Source organism: Chenopodium quinoa, unplaced genomic scaffold, assembly GCF_001683475.1.
Source record: "Chenopodium quinoa cultivar QQ74 unplaced genomic scaffold, ASM168347v1, whole genome shotgun sequence".
NCBI lineage: Eukaryota > Viridiplantae > Streptophyta > Magnoliopsida > Caryophyllales > Amaranthaceae > Chenopodium > Chenopodium quinoa.
Window position 1 is genome coordinate 1,238,803 of NW_018744790.1, and position 23,695 is coordinate 1,262,497.

Below are 23,695 nucleotides of genomic sequence, written 5' to 3' on the forward strand. Positions count from 1 at the left end.
TAGAGTTCACTAAATAATCACAACATAATAAATTTAGGTCCTAGTAATATTGAGATTGCTTTTCCAATTAAAAACCCGATGAAACCTTTGATATTTATGATGGGTCATGCCAAAGCTGGGTGTCATATTATATCTTAGGGGAGTGGGGGTAAAACAAATTTTACACTTTTAATTGGTTATGCTCAACAAGGTTACCTAAAGAGTTTAGAACCTTGAAGCAAAGGGAAATAATTAAACATGTGATGATTAATTATTTAACCAAGAGTTACAAGAGTTGTAATCAATAAAGAGTTTACTCACCTTGAAAATGTAATGGTTGATGGTAGGGCCAAAGTCCGGTCAATTATTGCACAAATAAAGGATCTTGGAATCACTTACATTCAATTGGGATCAATTAATCATTGAATAAAGTGTTTTAAAGTTACCTAATGAATGTGTTTATGGTACTTTAATTTAAATTAAACATAATTATTAAACTATGCCCTATTTTGACATAGATGGGTAGCCGTAATCACAATGACAACAACGTTTACAACCTTCGACCATTCCTTGAGAAGGATAGGTTGACAAGGGATAACTTTTCCAACTGGGAAAGAATGCTAAGGCTTGTTCTGAAATCTGAAGGTAAAGAGGATGTCATTGACACCCCATTGTCAGGACCTTTGCCAGAAAATCCAACTGCGGCAGAGATCAAGAAGCACAAGGAAGCTCATGACAGAGCTATACCTATCACTTGCTTAATGATTGCTACCATGGAGCATAGTCTTCAAAAGCGTTTTGAGGACCAGGATGCCTACTCAATCATGCAAGAACTTAAAGCTTTGTTTAAGAAACAAGCTAGAGTTGAAAGGTATTAGCTCCATCGTGAGATTCCAGATTGTAGGATGGAGAAGGGTAACACAGTTCATGATCATGTTTTCAAAATGATCGGCTTAATTCAAAGTATGGAGAAACCGAGGCACCCATATATTGATGATTTGGAAACAGACATCATTCTACATTCACTACCAGAAAGTTTCAACCAGTTTATCATGAATTTTAACATGACTGCCACTGCAAAGACTATGAATCAATTGCATGCAATGTTGGTTAGTGTTGAGAAACGAATCCCTAAGGAACCTAAGAAGGAAGTTCTTATGATTCAAAAGGGAAAGGGGTTCAAGAAGAAAAAGCAAAAGGCTAGTGCTAAGAGCAAGGGAAAGCAAGTTGCCAAGGCTCCTGAAAAGCCTAAGACGACTCCAAAGCCCAAGGCTGCAAGTGAAAGTGAATGCTTTTACTGCAAGAAGAAGGGGCATTGGAAGCGAAATTGCCAGAAATACCACGACTTCCTCAAGAAGAATGGAGCATCAATCTCAGGTATTATGTTATAAACATTTTCACTTAGGTATGTGATACCAAGTTGCAGTGCTAAACATAGTGATGTTGCGCAGGAACTGCAAACAAGTGAAGCTAGCAAGGAAATGGAGCTTGAAGGTGCACTAGAAGTATTTTAGTGGCTAGAGATAGCTTCATAGTTTTAAATTTTGATTAGTTATCATGATTTTAGAACAATTTCCAGTTTTGATGAGACAATATTTTGGTTTTCTTATTTTGAATACTGAATTTTGGTTTACTTAGCTTGGACAAGTGTTGATCCATGACCAAGGTAATAAATTGTTTTTCATTTTGCTAGATATGAGTTAATTTTGTTTTATAACACTGATATAAGTAGATCACAAAAGTAAATTTAGATGATTCAAAATACACTTACTTATAACAAGTAAGGCTAGGTCACATTAATCATTTGCACATCCAAAGTTATGGATGGACTCTTATTCTCATATGATTATGAATCACTTGAGAGTTAGAAGTCATGCTTGATAAGTTAGGATGACCAAGTTTCCTTTTAGTAGAAAGGGTAAAAGAAGCTAAAATGACCTTTTGGAACTCATACATATGATGTGTGTGGACCAATAAGTTCAAAATTAGCAAAGAAATTTAAATATTTCATTGCTTTTACTAACGATTTAAGTAAATATATCAATAATTACTTAATGAAGTAAAGCTTGGAAACATTGAAATGTTCAAAATTCCATAATGAAATGTAAAATCAGTTTGAGATAAACAATTAACACCACAATATGATTGTTGTGATACATATTTAACTCAAAAGGAATGATCATCTAAAGGGAATTGCTGAATTAATTCACAATCCAGAAACATTACAATTAAAGTGTATGTTTATGAAGAATGAATCAAACTTTGTTTGCCATTTTCGATCCAAGATTTAATGATTTACAAGTATCGTTTTGAGTATGCATTATTACAACAACAATTGCGAATACACTAAACAGAAAACTTAACCAAACCAGTAGAAAAGATGTCATAAGAGTTATGATTTAGAAATTTTCCAAAAGTTATCTTTTCTAAACAAGATTAAGGGTTATGAAATCAATGTAAAATGTTTGTTGCTCGCGATAGTGTCTTTATAGAAAGAACGTCTTCCTACAAAGCCAAGTGGGAGTAAAGTTAGATCTCGATGAGATTCGAGATGAGCAACAAATGGATGTGGATAACACTACATCAGAGACGAATGCGCATGAAATCAGCTAATTCGATAAACCATGTGTCGAAGCAAGCTAATTCCACTAGCGAGGCTTCTAACGTCCCACTAGAATTAAAGGCTTCAAAGAGTTGAAGAGAATAATTATATTGTCACTCATACCTATCGTAGGTCACTTGGGATCAAAAAAAATAGTTTGTTGAAATTCTGAGAAAAGGTGGATTCTAAAATTTTCTTATTAGAACGGTTAGATTCCATGGCCTACATGCAAGCTTTGGATAAGTGCCAACTCAGGAAATGGCTTAAAGCCATGAAATCCAGTATGGACTCCATGTTTGTAAAGATGTGTTAGTCCATAATAGTCTTACAGATAGGGTCAAACCTATTAGTTGGGTAAGCCTATTTAATTTCTTCTAGTGATTGCTGATTTTGATTACGAAGTTTAGTATTGGATATCAAAATCACCTTCATGAAATGTTCTTGATGGTGAACATGTATATGATACAACCTAAGAGTTTGAAATCTAGAAATTCCTAGAAAGTTTTGCAAACTTCAGAAATTCATTTATGGATTGAAGTAAGCATCAGGGAGTTGGAACATTCGTTTTGATTAGGCAATCAAAACAGTTTGATTTCCTTAGTAGAACGAAAAGGGAATCTTGTAGAGACAAGAATTTTAATGGGAGCAATTGATCCTTTTAGTCAGTATGTCGTTGACATACAATTCATATGAAATGATATATCAATGCTTGAATGAGTCAATCATTGGTTAGAAAGATTGTTTCAATATGATAGACTTAGGAGATGTTGAGTACATATTGGGAATTAAGATCCATGATGTGAATCTTGAAGAATGATTAGAATCGAGAGACTTATGTTGATAAGGATCTTGACAAATTCATGAAGCAAGACTCTAAGAGAGGATGTCTTCCCATGTTTCATGGTATTACACTCAGTAAAACTCGGTGCCTTCAAAAGCTAATAGAGTTGAGTTGTATGGATAGTGTACCTTATGCTTTTTCAAAAGGTTCATTATATGTGCCATGAAATGTACAAATCAAGATGTTTCATATGACTTGTGCATATGTAGCAGGTTTCAAGCAAATTCAGAATAAGCATATGGAGAATTACCAAGAACAGATCCTTGAGTACTTGAGAAGCACTAAAAGGGATTCTTCTAGCTATGATTAATGGTAATTTAAGCAAGTTGTCAAAAGGTTACACAAATGCAAGTTTTCCAAGCAGGCAAGATGATTCTAGATGGTGATCTAAATGCATATTTGTGTCTGGATGGAAAAGGACACTGAGCTTGAAGAGTTCAAAGCAGAACATTGTTGCATACTCAATGTCAGAATATGTGTATTAAACTATAGTCAGATAGTTACAGAGGAAGTTTGGATTAAAATGTCATGTGACTAATAGGTCACCTTTGCCCAAGAACAAAGGAGCCAGAGTCACATCACAAATCCAAACAAAAGGATATGAGATATCACCTTAATTATGAGATCGTTGACCAGCGGAAGGTCGTGTTCTGCAAAGTTTCATTATGAGTGAGAAATCACTAAACCCCTTCCATGGGCTAAGGTATGAGAGTCATATTAAAGTCTTAGGATTGAAGCAAGTTATGTAATTTAAGTTGTATATGTTTTGAGAAAACGTATTACATGAGAAATGCATCAATTTGCAGAATTATGTTTAAAATAGAAATTATTATTTCTCTTATTTAATTATGGTTTGGGAAATTAAATAAAATGTCCAATATAATCATGAATTGATGGGCTCATCAGGTTGATGACCGACCTGGTGAATTGAAACCCCATAGGTGAACAAAATTCATATATTATTTAAGTTCCTAGTTCGAGATCATTGAAGTGGACATAAATGATTTAAATAAATTAACTAGCTTGTAAGATTGATTGGATAGCGCAGTTTCATGGGCTATAGGGGCATAATGATGCTCGGTCAATCACTTGGATATGCATGAATGATGCATGATCGAACTATTGACCTACTTTGAAGTTCAAGTATAGAGCTTCCATATATATTAATGGATTCCTTTCACATGAGTGGAACATTGATTTCATTCAATGGATGTTGTGACTGTGGTACACTCAAACGTCTAGCCGTAACTGGAGATTATAAAGGGTGTTTCCCGTTTATTTCAGAAGTTGAGTGGGAGTCATGTTACCAAAAGATTGGATAGAGTCTACCTATTAAATTAGGAAATGTGTCATGGCCGCTTGAAGAGGGAGAATTCAGAAAATATGTGGCCACGTTCAAATGCATTACACAGTAATCATTTGGTTTTGTAATTCTAACTCAGATTTCAAGAAACGATTTGTAGATTAATATGATCTCAACATGTGATGCAATCATATTATCAAATAGACACATATATTGACTTAACGAATTTGAATATTGCACCCTTGTCTCAGACAAGTGGGAGATTGAAAGAGTTATGTCTTCATCGTGTGCAATTACTAGATATATAAATGGATCAAATTATGGAGATAATTAAGTTCGTACTTTTGGGTCGTTGTTTTGTCATAGCTAGAGGTACTAACGATCTTTGGACTAGTAAAATAGCCCAAAGCTCGATTGGACGAATCCTATAAGGTCACACAAAGGGGCTAGATCGAGCATTAGAGGACGAGGCCCATCATGGGCCTCATCACTCTAGGTGGCCGGCCATATGGAGTGGACAAGAGAGTTTTGGGCTTCGTGCCCTAGTCTAATTATAATGAGATTATAAATAGACTAGGTGCCTAGGTTTGCAAGTACAAAAAAGCAATTAACTGATCAGTGTGATCAAACCCTAATTAGCAAACACGAAACCCAACCCTCTCAAAGTCCTCTCTTACACGGCTCTCTCCTCTTCCTCATTGGCGCCGGTGGTGTCTCGTGGTGGTGGTGGTTCATGCGGTGGTCGGTTGTCCATAAAGGTGGTGATCGCGGTTTTCCTCAATCACTTGACCAATCTAGTATTGGTGGACGGCTCGTTTGAATCTCGTGGACTAAGTAGAGGAGCAACGCTTGGGGCTCTATTCTCTCCCTGATTTGCCTATCGAATAGCTTCGTGGAATTCACGCGTCAAAGGTATGATTATGTGTCTTGTGTGTTATGCATGTGATTCTTGGGATTGGTACTTGAGTGAATATGATTCATGTTTTTCCGCTACGTAGTACCTATAAACTCCTACAATTTCTTCTGGCATCTTTGTACAAATACTCTCCTTGTCAAAAGCCTCCTTTATTTTCAACACCTCATCTCAAATGCAAGCTGCCCTTGATGTAACATTGAAACTGAAATGGTACATCATGCTTTTGTGGATTGTTGCCGAGTACAAGATATGTGGATTGTGGCTGCTCACGTATGGCTAACTGGGGTGATTTTTACTCTACTAGAAATCTCGTTGTAAGCTGGAAGAAACTGGAGCCATAGGTCATCCAACGTGGTATGTTCCTTGCTTGGTATTTATGGAGTGACGGAAACCTTAAGGTGTTCCTGAATAAATTAACACCGAACGCTGTCATCAAGGAATGTGTTGCAAGATACGTAGAAGAGCAAGGTAAATATACTACTCGCATTTATGGTGCTATGGGACTCTGTCCTCCTCCTAGTCTGAGTAAATGGTGTACGCCCCTTGTTTGAATTGTAAAGATAAATGCTGATGCTAGTCTGGTTGATGAAGGCTGGGTGGGTCTTGGGGCTGTTGCTAGAGACCATGAGGGGAAGGTTATAGTTGCTGCAACTAGAAGGTGTCGTCCTTTTGGACCCCGGAGGTAGCTGAAGCTAAGGCACTATTATTTTCTCTAAATCTTGGCAAGAAGTATGGATGTTCAGAGGTCATCTTGGAGTCAGATTGTAAATCAATTATTTAGTGACTGTCAATGAATTTGGCATCATTAGAGATTGATACGGTACTTGGGGATATTCTAGAGGTGTGCTCGACCTTCGTGTCTGATGATTGGGCTCATGTGAAGCGAGAAGGCAATTGCGTAGCTTATAATTTAGCTAAGCTTGTTTCTTATGGCTATGAACAATTTTGGGAGAATCATGTTTCCCAAGAGGTTTAATCTTATGTACTTATGGACTCTTTGTCCCTTGATTAATTAATGGAATTTACTTGTTTTCAAAAAAAAATTACTAATAATATGATAACTGTTATGAAAATATCTATTGTGGATGACTATTATCCCATGTATTATCTAGAATATTCTAAAGTTGGGTATTTGGTCTTATCCGTTGAAGGAACCCTAGGTAATATATATGTATATATATCCCTTACTAGATGGAATATGAAATACAACGTAACAATCTTCCCTCATCTCTCTATATTTTCTCTTCCATATTTAACACGTTATCAGCACCATTGCTTTAGTTATCGGTAATCGGAGGAAAAATTATTGCTAGCCTGCTTGTTGCACCAACCTCAATTTGCCGAATTGCAAAATATACGTACACTTCATCCAGTTGAGGTGAGTGTAATTACCTCCACCTCCACTTTGTATAGATTAAAATTATATTCCAATAGATTGTTTTGAACTGGATAAGATTTGGTTGATTACAATCATGAAAGTTTTGGTCTTTTGTTTGTTAATGCCGAAATACCGAATTGCATATTTTTGTTGTTTTATTTTCTTAAGTCCATATATATGCAAGTGTAATCATGTCTCATATTCGTATGGATCTATAAGCATCTCTATTCGTATTCTCTGTGTTTATAATTAAGAAATTTGTAAATTATCACGTTTTGTTTATGAGTAGTACAACATATATATATATATATATATATATATATATATATATATATATATATATATATATATATATATATCATGATTGTTATTAAATTAATTTATTATCATGGCTTATTTTAGTTCTGCAACATTAATTTTATTTTGCCAATACATTTGGTATGTATATGTTTGATATTTTATGAGATCTAATTTTGAACAATATTTTGTATATTGAAAATGTCGAATCTTGCCAAGCTTGAATTTGTGGCCCTTGATAGTACCGGAAAGAATTATTTATCATGGGTGTTAGATGCTGAAATACACCTAGATGCTAAAGGGCTTGGTGAAACAATCAAAGAGGCTAATGAGGCAACACCTCAAGATAAGGCTAAGGCCATGATATTCCTTCGCCATCACCTCTATGAAGGACTTAAAAATGAATATTTAACTGTGAAAGACCCACAAATCCTTTGGAGTAATCTAAAGGAAAGGTATGACCACCGAAAAACAGTAATACTCCCTAGAGCTCGTTATGAATGGTTGAATTTAAGATTGCAAGATTTTAAATCTGTTAGTGAATATAACTCAGCTATGTTTAAAATAACTTCTCAATTGAAATTATGTGGAGAAAATATTACTGATGCAGAAATGCTTGAAAAGACATACTCCACTTTCCATGCTAATAATATTGTCCTACAGACACAATATAGAGAAAAAGGTTTTAAAAAATATTCTGAATTAATATCCAGTCTTCTTATGGCTGAGCAAAATAACGAGTTGTTAATGAAAAATCATGAATCACGTCCTACTGGCTCTACTCCATTCCTTGAAGCGAATGTGACAACCCATAACGGGAAAGAAACTAAAAACAAAGATCATCCCAGCAGTAGTGGTCGAGGTAGAGGTCGCGGTCGTGGCCAATGGCGCGGCCGGGGTCGTGGACGTGGATATGGTAGAGGTCGTGGAGGTCATTTCAGAAACTCACATTCCCACCAGAAGTGGGAACGTAGGGATGATAAAGAGAAAAGTGATACCAATATATGATACCGTTGTGGAGGAAAAGGTTATTGGTATCGGGTTTGTAGAAGTCCAAAGAATCTTATTGAACTTTACCAAAAATCATTGAAGAAAGGAAAGAAACTTGAGGCAAATCTTGTTCTTGAAGATGGTGAAGGTGATTTTGATTTTGGCAATGCCAATCAATTTGATGTTGCTGATTTCCTTACTTCCTCAGAAGGGATTAATTTTGATTTTGGCAGTACAACTCATTTAGAAGTTGCTGATTTCTTCACTGCCCCAAAAGGGAATAATTAAAATTATATTGTTTTGTGTCCGTGTTAAGTATTAGACTTATGTTTTCTTATTCTAGTGATTTACTTAAGTTTATATCTTTCGTTGTAATAAGGATTTTTGCTTTATAAATTTATGAACTATTTGAGTGTTTTTATTGATTTATTTGTTTTATCATCTTTATTTTTATGCTTAATATTTTGACATGTATTTTATTTCATGAAGAACATGGATATTACTCAAGTTCAATTTGCTATGAATGGTGAAGAATTATGTCTTGCTGACAGTGCAACTACACATACAATACTTAAAAATAAAAAATATTTCTCTCATTGATGATGAAAGGGATTAATGTAAGTACCATATCGGGTAGTACAAATATCATTGAGGGATCTGGAAGAGCCACTATAAAATTGCCTTGGGGAACTGAAATTAAAATAATTGATGCTTTATAATCCCCATTGTCTCAAAGAAATTTATTGAGTTTTAAGGATATTCGCAACAATGGCTATCATATTGAGACAATTAATGAACAAAATAACGAATTCCTTCAAATCACAAATATAACTCAAGGCTCAAAACATGTTTTGGAGAAACTACCTACATTCTCCAGTGGTTTGTACTACACAAAAATAAATGCTATTGAAGCTCATGCTATAGTAAACCAGAAGTTTACTGATAATTTTGTTGTTTGGCATGACCGGTTAGGCCATCCCGGTTCAATAATGATGCGAAAAATAATTATGAATTCATGTGGACATTCTTTGAAGAGCCAGCAGATTCTTCATAATAATTTTTCATGTGCTGCTTGCTCAGAAGGCAAGTTGATTATTCGTCCATCACCAGCTAAAATTTTAATTTTGAATCAATTAGTTTTCAGGAACATATACAAGGAGATATTTGTGGGCTCATACATCCTCCATGTGGACCATTTAGATATTTTATGGTTTTAATTGATGCATCAACTAGATGGTCACATGTGTCTTTGTTATCAACTCGTAACCTGGCGTTTGCGAGATTACTTGCCCAATTGATTAAGTTACGGGCACATTTTTCAGATACTCCCATTAAGATTATTCGGCTTGATAATGCTGGTGAATTTACATCTCAAGCTTTTAATGATTATTGCATGTCCATTGGGATAAATGTTGAACATCTTGTAGCACATGTTCATACACAAAACGGTCTGGCAGAGTTACTAATAAAACGTATTCAGTTAATTGCTAGACCATTGCTTATGAAATCCAACCTCCCAATTTCTTCTTGGGGACATGCTATATTGCATGCAGCAGCACTAATTCGCATTAGGCCAACAAATTATCACAAGTTCTCCCCATTACAATTGGTTTATGGTTAGGAACCAAATATTTCCCATCTAAGAAGTTTTGGATGTGCGGTTTATGTTCCAATAGCTCCACCACAACGCTCTAAGATGGGTCCTCAAAAGAGGTTAGGGATATATGTTGGTTTAAATCCTCGTCAATAATTAAATGTCTTAAGCCTACAACAGGGGATTTATTTACGGCTCGTTTTGCAGATTGTCATTTTAATGAGTCACTTTTCCCAACATTAGGGGGAGAAAAGAGAGAGCTGGAAAAGGAAATTCAATGGAATGAATTATCATTATCCTATCTTGATCCTCGAACTAAACAATGTGAACTGGAAGTTCAAAAGATAATTCATTTACAAAGTTTAGCGAATCAATTGCCAGACTTGTTTGCTGACCCAAAAAGAGTGACCAAGTCACATATTCCAGCTGTAAATGCTCCATTTAAACTAGATGTCCCGAAAGGACAAAATAAATTTGCTAATGAGTCTAAACCACGTCAGAAACGTGGAAGACCAATAGGTTCCAAAGATAAGAATCCTCGGAAAAGAAAAGGAGCATTGATTGATGATGGTAAAATTGAAGAAACAATTTCGAAAAATCTCTAGAAGAGACTTTAGACATGATACAAGAAGAAATTCAGGTACCTGATAATGAAGAAATTTCAATAAATTATATCATGTCTGGAATTACATGGAACTGAAATCAAATCGGCGTCGATGATGTTTTTGCATGCAATGTAGCATTAGATGTTATGGATAATAATGAGGATCATGAACCAAAATTCATTGAAGAATGTAGACAAAGAAATGATTGGCCAAAATGGAAAGAAGCAATTGAAGCTGAATTAAAATCTCGTGGAAAAAGAGAAGTATTCGGACCTGTAGTCCGTACACCTGAAGGTGTAAAGCCAGTGGGATATAAATGGGTCTTTGTACGAAAGAGAAATGAAAAGGGTAAAGTTGTAAGATATAAGGCACGCTTAGTTGCACAACGATTCTCACAAAGACCTGGTATTGATTATGAGGAGACATATTCTCCTGTGGTGGATGCAACTACTTTTAGATTTTTGATTAGTCTGGCAATAAGAAAAGGACTTGACTTACGTTTGATGGATGTAGTCACAGCTTATTTATATGGCCCACTGGATAATGACATTTACATGAAGCTCCCAGAAGGATTCAAGCTGCCAAAAGCAGCAAAATCTAGTTCTCGAGAACATTTCTGTATTAAATTGAACAAATCTCTTTATGGATTGAAACAATCTGGGCATATGTGGTATAACCGTCTAAGTGAGTATTTGTTGAAAGAAGGTTATAAGAATGATCCTATCAGCCCATGTATTTTTATAAAAAAATTTGGATCGGGATTTGTTATAATTGCATTGTATGTTGATGATTTGAATATCATTCGAACTCCTGAAGAGATTTCAGTGACTATAAATTATTTAAAGAAAGAGTTCGAAATGAAAGATCTAGGAAAGACAAAATTCTACTTGGGGTTACAAATAGAGCACCTAGAGAAGGGAATCCTTGTGCATCAATCAACATACATAGAAAAGTTTCTTAAGAGATTTTCTTTGGATACAACACATCCATTGAGCAGCCCTATGGTTGTAAGATCACTTGAAGTAGAGAAAGATCCATTCCGACCTCGGGAAAATGGTGAAGAAATTCTTGGTCCTGAAGTACCGTATCTTAGTGCAATTGGAGCACTAATGTACCTTGCAAGTCATACACGACCCGACATATCATTTTCAGTTAATTTATTAGCAAGGTTTAGTTCATGTCCAACCCGAAGGCATTGGAATGTGATTAAACATTTACTTCATTACCTTCAAGGTACGAGGGATATGAGTTTATTTTTCCTAAAGTTGTCCAAAGAAAATTTGATTGGTTTTGCAGATGCAGGTTATTTATCTGATCCTCATAATGGTCGGTCACAAACTAGATATGTGTTCACATATGGTGGTACTGCCAGTTCCTGGAGCTCCATGAAACAAACCATTGCAGCTACTTCTTCCAATCATTCTGAGATTTTAGCAATTCACGAGGCTAGTCGTGAATGTGTATGGTTAAGGTCGGTAGTTCAACATATAAAAGAAGTTTGTGGTTTATCATCTGGGAAAGAGGCACCAACAACTTTATATGAGAATAACGCGGCTTGTATTGCTTAACTTAATGAAGGATACATCAAAGGCAAAAAAACAAAGCACATCTTACCCAAATTTTTCTTCTCTCATGATCTTCAGAAGAATGGATTGCAGATTCGTTCAAGTGAGAATTTAGCAGACTTATTTACTAAGGCTCTTCTGACAGCAACATTCAAAAAGTTAGCTTACGGCATTGGATTACGTCGTCTTAAAGATCTCAAGTGATGTAGTCATGAGGGGGAGTTAATGCGCGCTGCACTTTTAATTTTTTCCTTAACCATGGTTTTTTCCCACTGGGTTTTCCTGGTAAGGTTTTAACGAGGCAGCATCTTATGCGCATTATAGTGTATTATTTTGTACGGGTTTTATAGTAAATGTTAGTTATTGTTTTATTCAATATATAGTCATTCAAGGGGGAGTGTTATGAATATATCTATTGTGGATGACTATTATCCCATGTATTATCTAGAATACTCTAGAGTTGGGTATTTGATCTTATCCGTTGATTGAACCCTAGGTAATATACATATATATATATATATCCTGTACTAGATGGAATATGAAATATAACGTAACAATCTTCCCTCATCTCTCTATATTTTCTCTTCCATATTTAACAATTTAAGCAAACATTCTTAAAAAAAAAATGAGTGGAAAAATACGTCATAACTCAATAACTCATATGTGTTTTCAACTTTGTAATCCCACAATAAAAACAATGATTCCAAGATTATTTAAGGGATTTGTTAAACATCGCCCACAAATTACTACATAAAGCCCACAAAATTCACTTGGTTTCCCTAAATTGCCCTTGACCTTAAAAAAAACACTCACACTCTCATCACTCACACTCTCATCACTCACACTCTCATTGCTCATCTTCTTTCAACCTCTCTAAAAAAAAAATTCAAAATAACGGCAATGTCGAGGCGGCAAGGCAAGGAAGTGGCGGCGGCGGCGGAGGGAAGGATGTCCCAAGGTGGAAAGGTATATTTTGTTTAAAAAAAAAAAAAAAAAGGGGAAAACCGCCGTGAACGCGGTGGGGCGGCCTGGCTGGACGCCCAGCCGGCGGTGGTGGCGGCAGATGCAGACGCCGCCACCAGTTGGCTGGCGCTTGGGCTGGACGCCACCGCCACGGTTGTGGCGTTTAGTCTAAGTGCCGCAGCCGTGGCTGTGGCGTCCAGCCCAAACGCCAGCCAACTGGTGGCGGCGTCTGCATCTGGCGCCACCACCGCCGGCTGGGCGTCCAGCCAGGGCGCCCCACCCTTTTTTTTTTTTTTTTTAATTTTTTTAAAAAATTGTTTTTAATTTTTTTTTTTTTTTTTTTTTTTGTAATATAATTTTGAATTGTTTTTATATTTTGTTGTTTATTTTTATAAATTTTTTCAATTTCGTTGTATTTTTTCTACGTTTATATTTTGTTTACTATTATTTGTTTGTTTTTAGTGTATTTGATTTGCGATGATGATTATTTATCGTATAAATTTTTGTATGTTTATATATTTTAAAATTTTGTGTAGGGTCGTCATAGTGGGGGGAAGAATATAGAGCTTCTTAGTAGAAGTTATTCAGTGGAGAGGTCGGGGCATAGACATGTCAGATCCCGTGGTATTTCGGCCTCAGTTCGTAGAGAACGGATCCACCGTCGGGATGAGGATGACGATGACGATGATGATGCTGAGGAGGGTGACCAGGAGGAGGAGCAGGAGGAGGGCGCAGATGAGGATGAGGATGTGGACGATGGCAGTGGACCGTATGATGATTACGGTCCATTCAGTCAGAGGGTTGATGACATGTACGAGACGCATATGGTGGAGGTGCGTAAGGGTAGGGGTGGTAGGTTTGTTAGTAGATCTGGCACATCATCTGCGTCCACTGTCTCTGGGGCAAGCAGGAAACGGTCGAGGGCGGGTAATGATTCTTGGGTTGTTAGGAGTGAGGTGCCCGGTGGGCCTGTTGACGGGAGTGTGATTCCTAGCTTTCTAGGACACATAGCTGCCCGTATTTGGGAGGACCAGGAGAGGCCTTCAGTTACGGGGTTGTTGAAATGTCATACCCGGGAAAAGACTTGTAGTTTTTTGCGTACATGGGCTGAGGCCTGGCCGGCGGAGAGCGATATGTTCGAGCGACTGGAGGGCACTGGGGTGAAGCACGTTCCTGCCACCATGCACGATAAGATTGACAGTACGCTGATCACGGCTTTCATTGAGCGATGGCAGCCGGATACAAACTCTTTTCACCTTCCGTTCGGTGAGATGACGATCATGTTACATGACGTCGAGGCCATTCTGGGGATTCGTGTTGAGGGTAAACGACTTTGTGCTGTGGCTGATGCGGATCAGGCAGATTCGCTGGCGGAGTTGTTGGCGGTGGACAGGGCTGCACTGTACACCGAGGCGCTAGGTGTTTGGGAACACGGAGGTGTGAAGATCGCATCTGTGTTGCAGCGGTGTTTGTACCCGAGTGCACGTAGGACGCCCGACGCACAGCTGAGTGCTTATGTTTTTCTACTCCTCGGATGTACCTTGTTTCCGGATAAGAGCGGCGGAAACAAGCTCAGGCCACGCGACATCGTAGAGGCGTGTGACCCCGACAGTGTAGGCCAGTTTTCCTGGGGATCGGCTACGTTGGCGTATTTGTATCGCCAACTAGGATTTGCGAGTCGGGCTGACGCGGCAGGTATCACTGGGTGTCTGACTCTATTGCAGACTTGGATATACGAGTATTTTCCTGCATTGCGACCACATCGTGACCCAGTTCCTATTGATGAGGGGATGTCGCGTGCTTGTGCGTGGAGTCCCCGCTCGGAGAAGAAGTCCGTTGACCGCCTCCGATCAATACGGTTATTGCTGGACAGGCTGTCCCCCTTAGAGGTAACGTTTATTTATAGAGTCTACATTTTATTATTTGCACATATTATATTCATGTTATTATATTTTATATGTTGTAATTGTACAGGTGAACTGGATGCCTTTCGGCCCGAACCCTAGTGTTAGGGTACCCAGGACCCTGTACACGGGACTCATTCAGTATCGTGACATCGTCGAAGCGTACATGCCCCAGCGTTGTCTTCGCCAACTTGGATTTGTCCAAGTTGTCCCTCCTCCCCCGGCGTGCCCGATGAAGGCGGTCCGACCTGCATCGTCGAGGGAGTACGTCGTGGAATGGCCGGATATCATGACCGGGACGTGGGACCAGTTTCCGATGGTGGCTCGATTATGGACAGCGGAGTTGCAGCGGCCGCCCTCTGGGGTTACTCCCATGTGTGACCATTACTACATGGAATGGTTCAACCGGTATTCGCACCCGAGGTTGATCGCTGATCTCGACCACAGCGATGATGATTATGTGCCACCGCCTACTGCCACGGAAGCGGTATGTCTTTTATTATATTTATCGTTGTCTTTTAATTAAGTTTTATTTGTTGTTATTGTATTTCATCTTCTGTTTTTTGTTGTATGCAGTGGATGGGAAAGATAATGCAAGACGTTCAGAAACTCTCTCTTGAGAAGGACAGCATGAGTGCAACAGGGAGAGCTGTTGTTGATAGTCTGGAACAGACCCTTGCGCAGTGGGAGTCGTCGTCGAGGAGGGATTGCTGATGGTTATTGTATTTTATTTATAGAACATTATGTTGGACATTATGTTGTAAAATTGTAACATTTTAGATTGTTCTTTTAGCTTCCAACTTAAACATATTATCAGTGCTGTTTTTAAATTTTGATATAACCGTTCGTGGATCCGCGCAACTTACCCATGCAACATATAGAATACAGTAAGCAATACAATATAAAATATTAATGTTCTCATTAAAAGAGCAACGTACAAATAAGATTACAAATAAAGAATGTAAACAAGAAAAACTAAAATGCAGCTAGGGTGTTCCATTCGTGGATCCGGTCATTATATAGCGCATCCCAACCCTCTACGCTCGCTGTGCGAATGTTGTACCACCGAGGTATAATCGGTGGCACCGGAAAATCGGTTGACATGTCTAGTCGGATGAAATGTCTATATGACGACCCAAGAAACGCAATAGCTAGCTCTCTGACCGGTGTGGTGACAGTCTCACGCGACCGCCATGGGAGAACCGTGGTACAAGGATAATAAGCTTGACTATGCACTCCCAGGCCGAAATGCATGACTGCGCATTTGTAAATGTTTGCAACGGCAAACAGATCTAGGGGCGCGTCAAAATAATGATTTTCGCCGCAAGGTCCACCTCCCCACCGGATACGTCGGAGAGCGCCATCCAAGTCATCCTCGTACACATGACGATAAACATTTCGGTTAGAGGCAATTTCGTTGTACATCAACTCACGCACCAAACCGTAGTTGTCTTCGCCCATTTGAAAAACATCAGCCACGACCCGGAATCCGCAGTTACCATCTCCGATTACATCATTCCACCCTTCCACGTACGACATGATGATCGCATGTATCCTTTCCTTGTACGGAAACTGATCAACATCGTTTCTTCCTATTCACCAAATAATTAATTATAGACAGTTAAGAAGACAGGAGTAACACTTTAAAACTATGTGCAATAAAAACAACCAAAACGTACCAGTTCTCAGGGGCATATTCACAGACGATGAAGATTGACTACGACTAGATGACGATGTCCGACCCCGAGAACGACCACGACCATGACCACGGATATACTCAAACGCACTCCTGTTCCGCCGCTGTCGACCTCGAGGACGGTCAACTCCTTCGGGTTCCTCATAATCTAAGTTAGACGGGTGGAACATGTCATGAAGCACATGAGTAGCGTCACGAATAATAGAAGGATGGCTGGAGGACACTCGGTCGTACATCGAACGGAACTGCTCCAACTCTTCCTGTTCACGGTCGGCCGTTTGATTGTCTGCATGCTCACCAATAACAAGCGTCCTCCAGAATGAATGGACCTGATCAACATGTAACGACGCCCTTTCTTCTGTAATAACGCGATGAATGGTGCATGCGCAAGGTAATCCATGAGTTACTGAAATAGTACACCCACACCGAGTATACACTTCGTCAGCCAAGTCCCTCACCCTGTTCAGCTCAGTGAGAATCAACCCCAAGCAGTAGTGCGACACACGACCATGGAGAATCTTAAATATAAAATGGCTATACATCGTACCATGTCGTCGTCTGGAGTCCTCTAGAGAGTTCCTGATGTCGTTCTTCTGAGTTTCAATTGACTTGTTCAGTCTAGCGAACAGTGTATCCAAAGCAGCGGTCGATGAATCAATCCAGTCCTTGGTAGCTCTATGAGCGCTCTCAACTCTACATGTTGTAGTGTTCCCAAAATGAAGTACCTGGTTTGTCCAATATTTGACAAACTTTTCCCTATGAGGGACCCATTGATGCATCACATAGTCCACCAGTGCCGGACACCACTGGTACGAATCCCTGAAGTTAGCCAATGCTCGCTCATACGCTTCCTCTGTGGTAGCCTGTAGGATCTTCCGCCACTTACCATTCACCAATCTCTCTGCCATTTCCAAATTCTTCTTGAAAAGGTTGTAGGCTTTCACTTTCACGCAGTTGTTGATGTGCCATGTGCACAATAAGTGGTTCGATTCGGGAAACAGCTCTGCTATGGGGGCAAAGAGACCTCCCTCACAGTCGCTGACGATGGCTGCTGGATGAACATTAGGCCCGATGTAGTTTCTCAGCTTCTCCAAAACCCAATAATAACTTGGAGCCGTCTCATCCCTGATGATTGCATGACCAATCAGAAAGTTCTGGTTCGTTGGAGCCATCCCAACCATCTCAACCAGAGGGAACTTGTACTTGTTTGTCTTGTACGTTGAGTCGATCAAAATCACAAATGGCCAAGACTTGATCATATCAGCACAATCAGGATGCAAAAGGAAAAGATGAGTCACCTCCGCTGTATCTTCATCAGAATCAAACCAGAACAGGTAACCACGTGATTGTGCCTGGTGTAGCAGCTGCTGTATAGGGTTCCTTCCCTCTGACCGTTCAAACCTGAGTTGCTGTCTGACGTTGTAGATGTGTCTTCGGTTTGGATGGTCTTCTGGAAATTTCTCTAACACAGATGCTAATATTTTAGCAGGCTTCACTTGAGCATCACTCATTTCTTTCACAACTAGTTTCGCAGCAGGACTTAAGCCGCTCAGTTGTCGATGACCCTCTTCATATACTATCATCTCATGGTTGTGATACCCCCATTTAGAGTAACCTATCACTTCCCAACCGTCACGACTCCGTAGTTGTCGAACCTTTACTCTGAACTCACACCCACAACCTTTCCGCTTTGTGTCAAACCGAGTGGCTGTACGAAAATCTCTTTCTTCTCTTTTGCGATAACGGTCACAACTCAAAATGCGATCCATTCTACCATCCCGTTGAGATTTATGAGTTGCTACTACCAAGCAAAATCCAGCTGCAATTGCAACCTGTTTTGCCCAATCAATCGCCTGTTGAGCTTCTTCGAATGGACCATCATGTCCAAATATCTCACTGTAATCATTTCCGTCTCCACCATATTCCTGCATCAATTATATATTACAATAAATACATTTAACGGATAATACATTTAATTTCTATATTTCCACATAATTAACACAAAAAAAACATAATTATATATAATCAAACTTAATTTTTATAAAAACCCAATTCGAATTTTCAAACTAAATTTAAAAATATACCATTTCGAATTTTCAAATTTAATTTTTAAAAAAACCTATTTCGAATTTTCAAATTTAATTTACAAAAAACCCATTTCGAATTTTTTTAAAAAATCATTTTCGATTTTTTATTTTCACAAAAAAATTAAATAAAAAACAACAACAAAATCAAAAAGGAAAAAATAAAATTTAATTATTAAAGGTGGCGTCTGCCAGGGCTGCCACACCCACTGGACTGGCGCCTGGCAGGGCCGCCTCACCCAGTGGAGTGGCGTCTGCCCAGGACGCCAGTCTGGTGGTCTGGGCTTCTGGGCTGGACGCCACTCTGGTGGTCTGGGCGTCTAGCCTGGACGCCACTCTGGTGGTTCTGGCGTCCGGCTTGGACGTCCAGGCTACGGTTTGGGCGTCCACCCTAGGCGCCGTAGCCACTACGACGGTAAACCGTGAATTTTAGCGGTCACTTACCTCGTTTTCCGTCGACGACGACGTACCTCCGGCGTCCCCCGCATCTCCGGCCTGCCATCCGGTCTCCCCCGACGAGCCAATACGGCTCCACATTTTTTACACCGAGATTATCTCAATTTTAGCAAAAGGGCATAATGGTCAAATCATAACATATTTGTGGGCTTTATGTGGTAATTTGTGGGCGATGTTTAGCGTTTCACTTATTTAAACAATGCCTATATTATGTTATTCCCTCCGTTTCTTTTCTTTTTTTTATTTGCATCACTTTCGTTTTCGGAGTGATTTTTTTAAATGCATCACTTATATTTTTGGTAACTTTATATTATATTTTATCATTTATCACTCTTATTTTAAACCACATCAACTTATTTTATCATTTCTTTCTCTTCCATGGTCACCGATTAAAATAATATTAATATATATCCTCTTTTCCCTCATAAATTTTTTTTTTTTAAAAAAAAAAAAAAAACCACTCTCACATACTTTCTCTTCATCCCATTTTACTTTTACTAGAATAATTTATTGATGCAAATAAAAAAAAAATGGAGGAAGTATTATGTTACTCCTTAGTGTTAAAGATTGAAGATAGTCTAATTAAGTAATTATATAAAAATATTTTGAAGTTCCTGATTGTTCAATTGGCATAGGTTTTTTTTTTTTTTTTTTTTTTAACGGGAAAAGCACATCTGTATATCTTAAATAGGTAGAGAAACGTCATTCAGTATAAATATTTGAAGTCCCTGATTGTAAATACTTGTATTATGAAAATTAAGAATACTTTTTATAATTCCAAACTGGTCCAAAACATGGTTCACGCGAACTCCGATTAAAAGGTATTTATTTGCAAAATTCTTCCTTAAAATTAAAAGGTACAATATTAGATGAATTCGGAATTATTAACCACAGATTTAGCATCATCATAAACTGTTCTGGAAAAATTTTCAGGTCATAAACTACAAAATGCTGAATTTTCTGATTTCTATATAACAATTACTAGAACAATTTTTTTTATTTTTTTTAGGAATTACTAGAACATGTTTAACAGTAATAGAATTAATATTAAATTAAACAGTAATTCAACTAGAAACATTCTTGAAATTCTATAATTGACGGTAAATATGAATTTAGATTGAATAATTACTTTTGTATAATTAAATTAAAATATAAAATTGATTTATGGTTTATAAACATAAAGTAATTAAAATAAAAATAAAGCGAGACATTTAGGAATTACCGATTGCACAGCTAGGCGACAGCGGGGCAGGAGGTTGAACGGTAGCGGCTTAGTCTGGGCACCGGTGGAGGGTGCGTGTTTTTGAGGAGAGAGATTTTCACTGTTAGAGATTTCACAAAAGACAAAAATAGTAAGCTTAATTGAGTATTTAAAGGATTAGTTAGTTAGGAAAACTTAGACTTGAAGCCTAAGAAAAAGCTTAGCATTTTACGTAAAATCACATCCTAAACTCTAATACTTGTATTTTATCAAATTCTATTTTTAAAATTATACTAAATTGTAGTGTAATTATTTACTAACAAGTAGCATTGTAGCAACTAGATTAGTTCTATTCAACAAAAACAAAATTAAAAAAAAAATAGATTAGTGAAACTTTTATAATAAAACTAGTTTTGTGCCCATGCGATGCCCGGGTTGTTTATTGAATTTTAAGATATATTGTGAAGTATATTATTTTACTTGATTAGAATGTATTATAAACAATGGATGTAGTACATTTTGAACTAATTCCTTCGCTCATGAAAAATATTATGATACAAAAATTAAATTTATACGAAGTATGATAATTTATGAGAGTTATAATCTAATTATTTTTTGAATGAATTATAATTCAATTTGCGCATATGAAATACAAGTACCTTATCAAAAATAAAACTCTAAATTAACAATTTTATTCTAAAATTCTATTCAAATTTGATTGAAAATAAAATTATAAACTAACTTTTTTATCCTACAAATTGAATCCTATATAACTCTATTCTATGTGACACGACACTTGGCGAAAAGTTAGAACGCCAAGTATCGTTGTCTCGTCGTCTGCTAAAAGTTTAGTTTTATATATTAGTTATATGATAATCTATTCTATTAAGTAATACTAAAATAAAACATGCTGAGATCATCCTTTCTTCAAATAGTACACATGTCACTCCCATATAAATTATTTTCCCACCATTTTGTTATGATGATGTCATTAGTTATTTTTTTTTATTTTAATTTTTTAACTTTTACCTGTATTTTTTAATCTAATAAACTTTTCATATTGTAGGGAATAGTTTCAAGCCTTTAAAATCCCACTACCTTGAACCCCACTGTGATCATACACTAAAGTACAGTGGCGTCCAAAAGGGAAGAAGATAGAGCAAAAGAGTCGCCAACAAGTTTTTAAGGAACTTGTAAACCGTTCACGAGGTGAAGGTTACACCCCTTAACGATCCAAGAGATCGTCAACTCCATAAGGTCATGAACCAAATAAGGGTTCGGGGATGAAGGTACAAATCCAACCTAAAAGAGATTGAACCTGCCCTAATAATAGGCGTCTACTTTATTCTGCTCGTATTCATGTGCGCTTTCTGACTAACATACAATCAATAGGATTAACCCTAAACCTGTTTAATCTATGTTGGTTGAGTATTAATGCACAAACAAATCTATTATTGGCGATCACTTGAATTATAATCACAATTAACCTAACAAGATTATTAATTATCTTATTAAGCGTGATTACAAGTACCAAGTTCCCTTTAAACATGCATAAAAAGGTGTGATCAAGCAATAAATAAATAAATCATCAAGCAACATAATAAATAATCATCATCATAAAAATAAATTATAATTGAAATAATCATGATAATAGTCATAAAAGAAAATAATCATCATATTAATATTAATTGAAATAATTATCATAAATAAAATAATCATCAAAATAATAATATTCATAATCATTATAAAAATTATAATCATAATCATATTCATGTTAATATTAAAGCATAATATAATAGCAAGATCCTAGGCATGATACTAACAAGATTAATAACAAACCCTAGCATGTCACTAAGCAATAAAAATCAAATCTTTAGCCCTAACATGATACTAACAATCATAAATATTAGGAAGAGAATAAAAGGCATCATAGCAATCATATTTGATATTAAAATTAACCTAGACATGATACTAGGAATATCATAATAACAATATAAACATGATTTCTACATCATAATATCAATTAATCAATTAAAGCACTTACTTTGATGCCTCGTACCTCTTTCTAATAACAAAATACACACGTTAGTAACTTAAATAATTGAAAGAGAAATTTGGGACCAAACCCTCAGAAATTAAAACCTTTCACGTCTAGGGCGAAGGCAACTTCGAATATGGCTAGGTGTATCACGATCTAATGAATGCGGAATTATTTATTTGAGAAAAGGCTAGTTTAGAAAAAGGGAGAGAGAGAGAATAATCAAAAAAATCTTGATGAGAGTTGGTGAATGATTAAGATGAGATATGACCTCTATTTATAGGAAAAAAGAGAGTCGAAGAATTAAGATAAGAATCCAAATTCGAATCGAAATAAAACTCGTAGACAGCAGTTTTTGCGGATTTTGTTTTTATCATATCTTTTGATCCAGAAATCGGAATAAGATGAATAAGATGTCGTTGGAAAAATAATGAAGTCTACTTTCTAAACCAATTGGAATAAGATTAAAATATGTTGTAGAATAAAAGATATGAATGAAATAGTGAGACGGTGTCAGTTTTGGATAGAGTTTGATATCTTATTCATATCTTTTTCGTTATAGCTCGGAATTATTATTATAATATATCATTGGAAAGATAATTTCAAGATCTATCCAACCATATAAAATTTGGATAAAAAATATGAGGCACGAGAATAATATCTGACTGTCTTGAACATGTTTAAATCCGAATAGAATTAGGACTTTAAAAAAGGAAAGTTTATATTTAAATCAAATTCCTTAATCTTATCTTTTCAAAAAAGGATAATTAAGATATTTTAGAAACTTATAGAAGATTATAATCAATCCTAATTAGTTTAGGAATAGGATTAAACCTTTGGACCCTCCTCATGATCATTGGGTCGTAGGCAAAATCCGGTTTGGGCCCAGTTTAGTATTTTGGCCATAACTTCCTCATTATTCATCCGAATTGGGCTTATAATATATCGTTGGAAAGGTCTTTGCAAGCCCCATCCAACTACACCATTATTGGACCCTTATCATGGACCAAACTAAACTGGAATGGACGTTTTCATAAAATAGAGTGGGTTTTCGAAAACAGAAAGAAGAGAAAAGAAAATAAAAGCTTTCCGCAACACTAGACTTTTCCACACTTTCGTTTCATTCGATTATGATTCGACGTGAAAGGTACTCATCACCGGGTTTGGTTTTGGGGAGACACAAATGGGTGTCTACACATATGCTTTGCCCTTTGTCCCAACTGCGAGTAAATTCTTTTTTTTTTTTAATAGGTATGTTAATATTTCAATGTTCAAAAATATTC

At 37.0% G+C, this 23,695-nt stretch overlaps 1 protein-coding gene across 1 annotated transcript; it reads left to right on the top strand.

Moving 5' to 3' along the window:
* Window positions 1-7,517: 7,517 nt before the first annotated feature.
* Window positions 7,518-8,594, top strand: LOC110703867. Its single transcript, XM_021881645.1, has 2 exons — window positions 7,518-8,247; window positions 8,344-8,594. The coding sequence occupies exons 1-2, from the start codon at window positions 7,518-7,520 to the stop codon at window positions 8,592-8,594; spliced, it is 981 nt and encodes a 326-aa protein (XP_021737337.1).
* Window positions 8,595-23,695: the final 15,101 nt, after the last annotated feature.

Excerpts from the sequence above, each read along its gene's own strand:
- LOC110703867 (XM_021881645.1), top strand. The coding sequence starts at position 7,518 with ATGTCGAATCTTGCCAAGCTTGAATTTGTGGCCCTTGATAGTACCGGA. Across the intron at positions 8,248-8,343 it reads ATATGGTAGAGGTCGTGGAG|GTTATTGGTATCGGGTTTGT; the intron begins GTCATTTCAGAA and ends GTGGAGGAAAAG.